Source organism: Bombyx mandarina, chromosome 26, assembly GCF_030267445.1.
Source record: "Bombyx mandarina strain Sakado chromosome 26, ASM3026744v2".
NCBI classification, from domain to species: domain Eukaryota; kingdom Metazoa; phylum Arthropoda; class Insecta; order Lepidoptera; family Bombycidae; genus Bombyx; species Bombyx mandarina.
The window spans coordinates 4,758,440-4,771,277 of record NC_143232.1 but is presented as its reverse complement, the minus strand read 5'-3'; the positions used below and the strand labels follow the sequence as shown (position 1 = coordinate 4,771,277).

Below are 12,838 nucleotides of genomic sequence, written 5' to 3'. Positions count from 1 at the left end.
GGGTTATGGATGTATATTAAATATATGTATGTGTATAATAAAAATCTTACATTTATATCCGTTATCTAGTACCTGTAACACAAGTTCTTTACGAACTTATCACGGGACCAGTTAACATGGCGTGATTGTTAGTAAAAATATAAAAATATAAAAAAAATATAAATATTAAGCCACATTGCACGGTAAGTCAGAGTAAAACAGTTTTTTTTTTTTTTTAGAGTAGCATTGCTGATTAGCGAGCTACAGAGAATCAAAATGTTAATTATTCTGTTTAATTACTCATGTTTAACTTTCTGGAAAAGTTCATCTATACTAATATATAAATCTACAGTGGTTTTTACGGATGCTCCGTTATAGCTACTGAACCGTGCATCCGATTGACTTGAAACTTGGTATCCATGTAGAAAACATGTATTTAATAGAAAGGCTAATATTTATATGAGTCTGGGGCTCCCTAATAATAATGAAAATAAATAATAATGTTAATTTTAAATGCCCAGCGGAGCGGGCGGTTACGGCTAGTATAATAATAAAATTATTAAGTTATTCAATATGTAAAGTCAAAAACTACCGTCATAACTGACTTTTTACCCTTTGGAACAAACTCTCTTCTGCCGTATTTATTAAGCGCTAAAATCAATCTTCCTTTAAAAGACGTTTAGATACAAAATTTACTGAGGCATTACCGCTATCCGTAGGTGAAAAAAAATTACCAAAGTAAAAAATATAAGTCAATATGAACTAAATTTGAACATGAAAAAAATAACATGCGTATAATAAATATTATGTACCCTTATTATTATTCTATACTAATATTATAAAGCTGAAGAGTTTGTTTGTTTGAACGCGCTAATCTCAGGAACTACTGGTCCGATTTGAATTATTATTTTAGTGTTAGATAGCCCATTTATCGAGGAATGCTATAGACTATATAACATCACGCTAAGATCAATGCAGGCGGAGCACCAATAAAGAATGTTTCAAAACTGGGGTTTTTTCCCTTTTGAGAGCTTCCACTGCGTGCGCTGCGGAAACGGTTAGTTTCGCTAAAGTAATGTATGAGATAATTGTTCCCCTTTAAAAGATCTAAAAAAAAGTCTGCGACAGCATATGCCCATATGTTAAGGTTGGCTCCCTATAACGCTTTTTATGCTAACCAAATTTGGAATAAAATAAAGCATTATTTGTGAACTATTCCACGCGGACCAAGTTGCGGGCAAAAGCTAGTATCTCTATAATATTCAGCCGCAAGCCGACCGGTCATTTTAATACGCAAATTCATATTTATTCTAAAATAGAGAGTAAAGAATTTAAGCAAAGGGAAACGCGAACTGCATTTGAATGCGGAATTAACTTTAAAAGGTTGTCATTAAAATTTTGAACGTATTAAAAACATTTCCCATTTTTCAATTTTGACCCTTTCTCCGTAGACTAAAAGAACTGTTTTCGTGTGTGAAAGTTCAACCCTTTATTGACATCTTCTGCCTTGAGGATTTTAAGGGGCTTCATTAATGAAAATAATGGCGTGCAACGGAACGCCAAAACGCCTGTGTACAGCAAATTTTATGAAACGTAAAATGTTTACGGGTGTTTTTTAATTTCCTAGAAAACTACGGTTTCTTTGAACGCATTAATGCGTTTTTAATGGGTTTTTAAGCGTCGCTCGTCAGCGACAATGCAAACGATTGTTTCATGCCGTCTGTTGTTTGATACGGAAACTGTTTTTTTTTTTTTTTTTAACTTCCTCGTTTTCTGCAATTTTTAATTGAAATTTTGCTAGCAAACCCTTTTCGCGGCGTTTTTACTAGAGAAAAATCTGTTCGGGTGGAGTTTTGTTATTTGTTTTTGATCTCCCTGTTGATACCATGATTATCAGCTCACAATTGTCCAGCACTAGACATGGGTCTTTCCCAATTTATACCACTTGGTTCGGTATGCGACGGCTCTTTATCCGCTTTTTTTTCCTTCCTAGCCTTGAGAGGCTATTTCAGCGTAACCCTAACTAGTAGGTGAGCTCACGGGGCTAAAACCTGACGACATTGCTAACACGAACCCTAGCAACAGCCGTGCTTCGCAGAATCTACCACCGGATCGGAAACGCGACCCACTTTTTTTTTTATTGCTTAGATGGGTGGACGAGCTTCAGCCCACCTGGTGTTAAGTGGTTATTGGAGCCCATAGACATCTATATCGAAAACGCGCCACTCACCTTGAGATATAAGTTCTAAGATCTCAGTATAGTTACAACGGGTGCCTTACCCTTCAGACCGAAACGCAATACTGCTTCACGGCAGAAATAGGCGAGGTAGCAGCAGCAGCAAGCAGGGCGGTGGTACCTACCCGCGCGGACTCATAAGAGGTCCTACCACCAACAAAAACTGAGAAGATCCGGCGAGAAACCCTGTGGGCTGTGTCTGTGGGTTAATTTACTCGTCAAGCCCTTCGTCACAAGCGACGTTTATCCGTTGCTTGCCGCCCACTCTTCGCAAATCATCGCTTCAGCTGTCCAAGGGTGTTCCAAATTTGGCATGTTTGCCGATGCGCGGTCTTCACCCAAAAAACCGTCTGCGGCAGCTGCATTGTCGGTTCTACTGATAATATAAGCACTTTAAATTCTGCTCATAGCCTAGAATCTTAAGGCGAAGGCCGTTAAATAGAAATAAAAAGAAGAGCCAGGTTATACTATTTAATTTGTTCAATAACATAGCGCCTTAATATATTTTACTACCTAAACTATAAAGAAGCAGTGAGAGTACTTAAAAGCTACTAAAAGGGGACGTAATATGTCCGTTAGCATCGCTAGAGAACATTATTTACTTTCCAAATTTTATTTTATCATATAAAAGTTTATGTGTTTATTTTCTCTATAACGAGCTGGACCAATTTCGATGAAATTTTTAGGAAATCTAAAGATTGGCCCAGCGGGTGGTGTTTGTGAATTTTGATAGCTATCGGATTAAAATTCAAATCAAAGATCCACCAGTAAAGCGGTCCGGATTCGACTAGTAACATTTTAAAGAAAATAATGTCTGCAGTTTTTTTTTGTTTGTTGCTTAGGTGAGTGGATGAGCTCACAGCCCACCTGGAGCCCATAGACATCTACAACGTAAATGCGCCACCCACCTTGAGATATAAGTTCTAAGGTCTTAGTATAGTTACAATGGCTGTCCCACCCTTCAAATCGAAACGCATCACTGCTTCACGGTGGAAATAGGCGAAGCGGTGATACCTACCCGCGCGGACTCACAAGAGCTCCTACCACCAGTAAAGATTAAGTTAATTTCTGTCTTCAGGTCTGGATCTTCGGCGACGTGTGGTGCTCAGTATGGCTAGCCGTGGACGTGTGGATGTGCACCGCCTCTATTCTCAATCTCTGCGCAATATCCCTGGACCGATACGTGGCTGTCACCCGTCCTGTCAGCTACCCGAGCATCATGAGCAGGAAGCGGGCTAAAGCATTAATAGCCGGTCTATGGGTGCTCTCTTTCGTAATTTGTTTCCCGCCACTGGTAGGATGGAAGGATAAAAGGGTGAGAGTTTTTTGTTATTTTCTATTTTAATAAACAAAATTCTTTGTATGTTAACCACTGCCACCGGCCTGCCTCTTGTTATAGTACCTACCGATAATCATTACCCATGGACCTTTGGTAAGACATAATCATCTAATTTCGGCCTCATTATCTTTGTCGCACACCGTTATATTTGTCATCCATGTGGTTTTTGTCGGGCGTTGTCCAAGTGCGGTAGTGAGGCCTCCTAATTGCTGTTGAGTTGATAGGTCTCCTACGGAGGCGCTCGGGCAGTTGTTAGCAAATCCCACCGCTCCTGGCTGAGCCTTTGCTCGCCCACCTGTCCTGGTGAAACTGGAAAGGCCACCGGGTTACCAGTAATCTTTCAATCATATAAAAAAAGGGCTCCTATTAGATACCGCACTGCTAGTGTTTCGTCCGACAGAGATAACGTACTACGAAGCCGATATTAGCCGATTGCCTCTTTCTAAAAGTCGATGTGAAATATATATTGACGTATGCTGTAAGTAGTTGGGGGAACTTACATATATCAGAGCATGGATGCCACCAACTACTTTGCATTGTAAAGTCGGAGACTCAAGTGTATTTGATAAATTCAATAAAAGCGGATAGTGGTACAGCCTACTGAGTTTCTCGCCGGATCTTCTCAATGGGTCGGAATTCCGATCCGGTGGTAGATTCTGCGAAGCACTGCTCTTGCTAGGGCTAATGTTGGCAAATTCGCCAGGATAGAGCCCTGTAAGCTCACCTAGTGAATTTGACCTAGTGATGAAGTATGACTTCTCAAAGTCACTCGAATATCTAGGAAAAAAAAGCTTAACCGTACCTATAATACGTCCTATCCTCATTAACTTAGTTACGGATTAGACTGTGTATTTTATAATGAGGTCTTAAAGAGCATTCCTCATAACCCTATTCGTTCGTTCATAGGATGATGACGGAACCCATAAAGAAGGCTGGGCTCCCAATCCTCCGTGCCAGTGGACCTGCGAGTTGACCAATGATGCTGGGTACGTTGTCTATTCAGCTTTGGGCTCCTTCTACATCCCGATGTTCGTGATGCTATTCTTCTATTGGAGGATCTACAAAGCTGCCGTTAGAACCACCAAGGCAATTAATCAAGGCTTTAGAACTACTAAAGGTGAGAATTTTTTTTAGATTGGTTTGTATGAGAATTTCGATATGTAGAGTATTAAGAAGTATTTCTGTAGGCTGTACTATAAAAAATCTCTCATCTAAATGTTGTTGTTAATTTTTTTTATTGCTTAGATGGTTGGACGAGCTCACAGCCCACCTGGTGTTAAGTGGTTACTGGAGCCCATAGACATCTACAACGTAAATACGCCACCCACTTTGAGACAAAAGTTCTAAGGTCTCAGTACAGTTACAACGGCTGCCCTGCCCTTCAAACCGAAACGCATTACTGCTTCACGGCGGAAATAGGCAGGGTGGTGGCACCTACCCGCGTGGACTAACAAGAGGTCCTACCACCAGTGTTTAATCGAATATAAGAACTAACGGCTCTACATTAAATGCTCAAAGGGGAATATACACATCGCAATACCGAAACCTTAATTGTATTATATAATGACTATCACCCTTTTTATTGCTTAGGGATATGGAAGGGCTGACGACTTACCTGTTGTTAATAGTTACCGGTTACCACAGATAACAACGTAAATACCGCCACCCACATTAGGATATGAGCTCTGAAACACAGCTTCAGTGTACTTATTGCGAGTGTTTTAATATTATTATAGCGTTTGCCTAAGTTAATGCCTAAAGCAAAGTCTACGTTTGCCGCTAGGGGCGCTGTTCCAACTGCATACAAATTTGAGTTAACTTTTACGCTATCGAGAACGTTCAAAACTCGCACTAAGCACACTTACCTAAACGCAGGATTACTTCGCTTCAGAATGAGAAGCCGCGAATATTATACTAGTCTACTGTGATCCATAATCTGGAGTTCCTGATGGTACAATGCATCTAATGTAATTTTTCTTCTTGTCCTTATACCACATTATGAGGATAGCATAGTATCTCATCTTGTCATGCTGAATAGGAATTTGGAATGACTTTTACGACGAGCTGACGTCATTCTTCGTTGGGTTATCCACTTGGTGCAATTTGACCTGATCGTGACTCATCATCAGGTGAAATTGCATACTGCTCCAGTTTAGCCGTTAAAAAAGATGTGTGGTGTCGTGGGACACCGGATAGAAACGAAGTTCCTTATTAAAAAAATATTAATTTTAAGTTCTATTCGAGGTATAAAGAAAATAAAACAGGAGGTTTCGCAACAACCCACGGTCATTCGGTAACGTGCGAACTTATTGTGGTGCACATCATTCACGGTTGTTTGCATAAGAATTAGTATATTGCGCAAACGAACGCTTTGAGATCGTGATCAATGAATGATAAAAAATATGTTATTTTTTGTACGTTATTACAAAGTTAAGTCGTACACTGTGTGCATTACTAATAAAAATTTTACGTTACGGACGTTTTTTCCCGGTTAGAGTACCCCTCCGCATCGTTCCATAAGGAGCTTCGTTCCAAAAATAAAATTGAAATTTCTACAGCATATCTCAAGGCTGTATTCACGTTACAGTTTCTATGGGCTTGCAATTCTTAAGGTGCACCATAAATATCTCATTCTGGTTCGTTTCAATTAGCACAATAGCCTATTTAGCTTACTTCTCAGGTAGAGGGCTGGGCAGTCGTTTCGATGACAATCGTCTCACGCTGCGAATACATCGCGGCAGAGGATCCAATCGTCCTCACGGCTCACCTCTGTCAACTGCCTCGAATCACTCCACAAGCACGTCGCTGAGCGCCTCTCCAGAACGACTTAGAAGGTAATATCACATATTTATTACCACAATTTTGATGTCGTCGTGGCCTAAAGGATAAGGCGTCCGGTGCATTCGTATCTACCGATGCAACAGTGTTCGAATCCCGCAGGCGGGTATCAATTTTTCTAATGAAATACGTACTCAACAAATGTTCACGATTGACTTCCACGGTGAAGGAATGACATCGTGTAATAAAAATCAAACCAGTAAAATTATAAATTGCGTAATTACTGGTGGTAGGGCTTCTTGTGAGTCCACACGGGTAGGTACCACCACCCCACCTATTTCAGCCGTGAAGCAGTAATGCGTTTCGATTTGAAGGGCGGGGCAGCCGTTGTAACTATACTGAGACCTTTGAACATAAATCTCAAGGTGGGTGGCGCATTTACGTGGTAGATGTTTATGGGCTCCAGTAACCGTTTAACACAAGATGGGCTATGAGCTCGTCCACCCATCTAAGCAATAAAAATAAAAACGTACCGTTACCGCTGTAACTAGATCACTCGCCTAGACATACCTCACGGTATCGACAATTTTCCGCGAATATTTTTTACTACTCATATAATTCTTTACATTTATTTGAAGTACTGTGATTCTATGAAAATATATTTCGTTTATATTAATTTATGCATTTGCCACCTTAATTATTATTTTTACGTATTATTATTAATCAGACTTCGGAGAGTACGCAAAATAATAAAAAAAACAAAATGAACATTGATAATGTAATAATACTGAAACATTATCCACGAAAATTCTTGTTACAATTATCAAAATAGTCCCGAATGTCAAACGGCCCATACAATTACCAAAATAGTCCCGAATGTCAAACGGCTGATAAACCGTTTTAGTTACATTACAGGCACTCAAGCGCTCGCCGGGCCCACGAGAAAGTCAAAATATCCGTCTCTTATCCGTCAACGGAACAAATCTGTCCGGCCCACGAGAATTCTCGGTCGCCCAGCCGATCTCCAAGTCCTTCTCTGTATGCGGTTCATTACGAGAGAGACGGAAGGGAACTGACTGAGAGCAGACTCAGGGTCAGACCTTCGCATCATTTACATCCCGGACCTTTGTACGATGATTATGACGACAAGCCACGAACTCGACGCATGGGGAAGAGGAATATCAAAGCACAGGTAAATTATGATTGACTGTTGTTTTTTCTAATTAAAATTAAACGCAAAATTGATTGTGGGTAATTAGCATAATACTCAAAAGTCGACGTATAGCAAGTTTATTGTCTTTGACCATGAAAACTGTGTTACTCGTATTATAATGACAATTGATTCATTTTTTCTGGTGGCAGGACCTTTTGTGAGTCCGCATGGGTAGGTACCAACACCCTACCTGTTTTTGCCGTGAAGCAGTAATGCGTTTCGGTTTGAAGGGCGGGGCAGCCGTTGTAACTATACTTAGAAATCGTATCTCAATGAGGGTAGCGGCATTTACGTTGTAGTTGTCTATAGGCTCCAGTCCACTCATATAGGCAATAAAAAAATTTTGAAAATGCGGGATCAAACCGCAAAAGTAAGCTCAATTACTTCTAAGATTTGCGAAAGCCGAAGAAGATACGAAATTTTCTTCGTTTTTTCAGGTGAAGCGCTTTAAGATGGAGACCAAGGCAGCAAAAACCCTGGGCATCATAGTCGGAGGCTTCGTGTTCTGCTGGCTGCCATTTTTCAGCGTCTACGTGGTCCGGGCGTTCTGTGGCGAATGCGTTACTCCCATAGTCTTCTCCGTACTATTCTGGCTGGGATACTGCAACTCGGCTATCAATCCACTTATTTATGCCCTGTTCTCCAAAGATTTTCGGTAAAATTTTCAACGTTTATTTATTTTTATTGCCCTAGTAGGCAAATGGGCGTACGGCCCACCTGTTGGTGAATGGTTACCGTCGCCCATGGACTTCAGCAATGCCAGGGGCCGAGCCAAGCTGCGGCCTATCATTAAGTACTTTCCACCAGCCTCGTTTGAAGAAGGATATGTCATAGCGCTCGGAAACAGCGTGGAAGGGAGCTCATTGCAAAGCCAGATGGTATGTGGCAAAAAATATATCTGGAAACGCAATGTCGATGAACGCAGTGGCTCCAGATAGTATGGATCAGAAAATTAATTTTTTTTTCGTATAAGTTTAACCGATAAGGAAATTGAACGACAATTTGGAAACTAAAGTTACGCCAAGACGCGCTCGGATGAGTATTTCACTAAATATAGCAGCACAGTCGAGTCTTGGAACTTTGTCGAGTCCTCCAAAGGGCTTTTCACTGTTACAATTATTGGTAACGTGTTGTTTTTAGAATTTTGTGATATCGGGTCCTCACGATCCACTCTGGGATTTTAGACACTCCAAGCACTCTTCAAAGAGCTCGACATGTAACATAGCCTACAACAGAAAACCAACTGAATTCCTCGCCGGATCTTCTTAGTGGATCACGATTCCGATCCATTGGTAGATTCAGCAAAACGTTGCTCTTGGCTCTTGCTAGGGCTAGTGTTAGCAAGTTCTCTTATGCTCAGCCCTGTGAACTAGTCAAGCAAATCGTGCGTAACTGAAACATACCCCCGAGGCTACCAGCTTTTATGTAGAAAACAAAAAGATATAGCTACAATATTGTTCCTTGAAATTTATTAATATTAACAAATTTTTGGAAGTCGTCGTGGCCTAATGGTCGTGGATGAGACGTCCGGTGCATTCGTGTCGAGCGATGCACCGGTGTTCCAATCCCGTAGGCGGCTAGTAATTTTTCCAATGAAATACGTACTTAACAAATGATACGATTGACTTTCACGGTGAAGGAATAACATCGTGTAATAAAAATCAAACCCTCAAAATTATAGTTTGCATAATTACTGGTGGTAGAAGTTCTTGTGAGTCTGCACGAATAGGTACCATGATTTTTCCTATTTCTGCATTTACGTTGTAGATGTCTATGGGCTCCAGTAACCACTTAACACCAGGTGGGTTGTGAGCTCGTCCACCTAACTATGCAATAAACTTAAAAAACACTGATTCTAACAGATCAACACGCATTTTCTATTATATCTTCTGCAAATATGGATTTACCCACGACGCGCTTAAGGTTCACCCAAATATGTGATAAAAATATAAGCGCCTATTTCGATTCGTCCGCAGATTCGCGTTCAAACGTATTATCTGCAAGTGCTTCTGCGGTGGGGGCGGGGCACGCCGGGAGTCCGACGAAGGCTCCGCGAGGCGTCCCAACCACAGACCAGTGCACTCACATTCTTTGGAGGAGCAGGAACCTAGTCAGACTACTCTAACTGCGGCAGAAAGGTGCCAGGGTTTTTATTGTCGCCTGTTTTTAAATAGTAACAAGTAAACCGAAAAAGTGCCTGAACAACTTGAGACTTTTACTGGTGGTAGGACCTCTTGAGAGTCCACCCCGCCTATTTCAGCCGTGAAGCAGTAATGCGTTTCGGTTAGAAGGGCAGGGCAGCCGTTGTAACTATACTGAGACCTTAGAAATTATATCTCAAGGTAGGTGGCGCGTTTACGCTGTAGATGTCTATGGACTCCGGTAACCACTTAACCACACTTTTATTACTGTTGATTAGGCACTTGGTACCTTATGACGTCATTTTGTTGTAAACATAGACGCTTACGTAAAATTCATTCACGTTCATGAATTTTTATTGCCTATTAGTTTATTTTTTGTTACATTTTATTTAAAATTTATACTGGCGGACTTAATGCCTAAGGCATTCTCTACCAGTCAACTAAAGGTAGTGCAGGGTAAAAGTGGTAGGTGCAATGAAATTTATATTAAATTACAAATAAATACACAAATATATACAGGTACATACCATACATGAGCAATTTATTTATAATAAACTACCTGACCTGGCAGACTTCATAGTGCCTCAATCGATAAATAAAAGACCTAAATTTTGTATAAAATAAACTTAAAACAAACAAAAGGAATCCGTCCGAAATTGTTATTTTTATTTAATTCCGAGCATTTTCATATTTATCTACCTTTTAAACCTTCTCTGGACTTCCACAAATAATTCAAGACCAAATTTAGCCAAATCGGTCCATCCGTTCTCGAGTTTTAGCGAGACTAACGAACAGCAATTCATTTTTACATGTATAGATAAATAGGGAATAGTTTTTTATAATAAATATAATTACAGTATGTAGCAGCTCAATTCAAATCAATTTTATAATTTCCTCAGGTGACGTCAAACCATGCGACGGCAACACCCGCAGTTCCAATCAACCGTCGCATGTGTGTGAAAAAAAAAGCTGTTATAACGCTAGCTACAATTACTTAGCAAAAAGCAAAAAAATATAGCAACTACTTAAACTACATGAAAAATAATTAACATCATCTTTAATGAATGTATATCTAAAGGTTTATTGTAAATGTTTTCTATTAAATATGTTTAAAATTGTAAGTAATGTATATAAATAGCTTTATTAAAAATTGATATTGTATTTTAAAGTTTTTGAAAGATGATTTAAAAAAAAAGACTGTCAGATTTATGTACCTAATGTTATTGTGTGTTTTCTTAATTTAAACATATTTGGCTCGTATACTTTAATGTAATATAGGATTGTACTACATTTATGATTATTTGGTTGAACTCATAAAAGCATTGCTCCCGACGTTTAATGTTTTGTAATGAATATTGTATATCTTCCGTATCCAAAACAGTTGGTTTTGTTTTGGGATATTGAGTTGTTTTTTGTATTCTGTCCTTGTGTTATATACTTGATTATAAATTGTGAGTTCTGTTTACTATCTTCCAATTATTAAACTTAAATCAAGATTTTTTTTGCATAGTTTGATATTTGTGAATAAAAAATTACTAGGGATGTAAAACAAATGTATTATCTATGTATCTGTTGCACTTTGTTTTCTAGTCACTGTTTCCGAAGGTATTTTATTAAAAAGCCTCGAAATCCTAATTAAAATCTTGCCTTTCAACAAATCCAGAATTTTTTTTGTTACTTTAACAACTATTCCTCCTCAATGTAGTGATACCAAAAACCGGCGAATGAGATGAGAACACCTCTATTTATTGTAAAACAATTTCACACGCTTTGATCCTGTACTACATGGCGAGAAACCAGTCTTGCTGCCAAGGCGAATCGAAGCTTCACCCACGCCCGTCGTATACCTATCAAATTCAGGACTAATTACGTTCGGGTCATGAAGCGGTTGTTCTTTAAGACACGCACGTATAATATTCAGCTTTTATGCAACTATAGAACCACATTACTTTCTCTTACATGCTTTTATCAACGATCCGAAAACTAGCAAAAAGTATTTTTGGAATACACACTCAATTTTGATATGGTCTTACAATGCATCTTATCAACTAGGAATAAATAATAATTGACGATGAACCACTTTTACTTAGAAACTAGGAAGCACACGGTTAGTATAATTATATTTCTGACCTTGAAATGATAATGTCAGCTTACTTAGAGCCCTTTAAAGCTTAAAAGGTCGATTGCTTTTATTAAAGTACACGCACGCATAGCGATTCATAAGTTAAAAGTGAAAAGTCCGATTTTTCTTAATATTATTATTACGAAAAATAGCATTTCAGTTTCTTCAAACCGTCGATGCCATTTAACACGTTTAAATTGAGATCTAAGAAGGAAGGAAATCTACAAATAACCTTTATGATTTGTTTGCAATATCTATTGGTGGAAGCAAACCCCTTTTAGAAAAAAGTACGAGTAACCAATCCAAATTGTGAAGGTATCATCTGTGTTGATGTTGAATTATTTAAAGTATCTTTTCACCTTGGTTGTAAATCTGGTTGCTCACCACGTAGCGCAAGCTAAATGCACTTGATTAATCATTGGTCTAAGTTTGCCATTGAGAGCAGTGTGCTTAGTGCGAGTTTCTTAACATTCTCGATAGCGTAAAAGTTAAACCAATTTTATATGCAGTTGGAACAGCGCCCCTAGTGGCAAACGATCCCATTCCATACAAATATGAGCTAACTTTTACGCTATCAAGAACGTTAAAAAACTCGCACTAAGCACACTGAGCTCAATATAATATATTGCGTTCACTTATTGATTGTTTAGAATCAATTTTAATTTTTTTATTCCATACATGCCATAATTACTAGTCGTTTTTTATTTACTGAAAAAGCTATCTATAAAACCACTAAAAGACGAACGAACGAACTTAATTGAGGCAAAAATACAGTTAAACGGAAAGTTGGAAGATTTGCTTCAGCAGCCGTTTAACATACAAGATATGAATTACTATAATATTCATAATGATCTCAATTGCGTTCCTCGGATAAATGAAGAAATTGATGTTTTAATAGAATATATTAGATTAATGTTGTATTACTGTGTGAAAATTTGAAGTATTATTGTAATGTTATATATGTAAATAAATATCATGTTACAAAAGTGACTTCTTTAATTCCATTTCTAAAAGTTCATTACATAATTGT

General features: G+C 38.7%; 1 protein-coding gene across 4 annotated transcripts in view; it reads left to right on the top strand.

The window, feature by feature from the left end:
• The window catches only part of Oamb (Octopamine receptor in mushroom bodies), a 130,230-nt gene extending 117,436 nt beyond the window's left edge, over window positions 1-12,794 (top strand). For 2 of the 4 annotated variants that reach the window (XM_028181216.2, XM_028181215.2), the window contains 7 exons: window positions 3,294-3,530; window positions 4,461-4,671; window positions 6,223-6,388; window positions 7,248-7,524; window positions 7,983-8,200; window positions 9,522-9,683; window positions 10,586-12,794. In XM_028181216.2, coding sequence (XP_028037017.2) covers window positions 3,294-3,530; window positions 4,461-4,671; window positions 6,223-6,388; window positions 7,248-7,524; window positions 7,983-8,200; window positions 9,522-9,683; window positions 10,586-10,589 — 1,275 coding nt within the window. In that variant the 3' untranslated portion in view covers window positions 10,590-12,794. Of the gene's footprint in view, window positions 1-3,293; window positions 3,531-4,460; window positions 4,672-6,222; window positions 6,389-7,247; window positions 7,525-7,982; window positions 8,205-9,521; window positions 9,684-10,585 lie in introns of those variants that run through there. The other 2 variants (XM_028181217.2, XM_089738921.1) reach the window with 2 other exon arrangements.
• The last annotated feature ends 44 nt before the right edge of the window (window positions 12,795-12,838 follow it).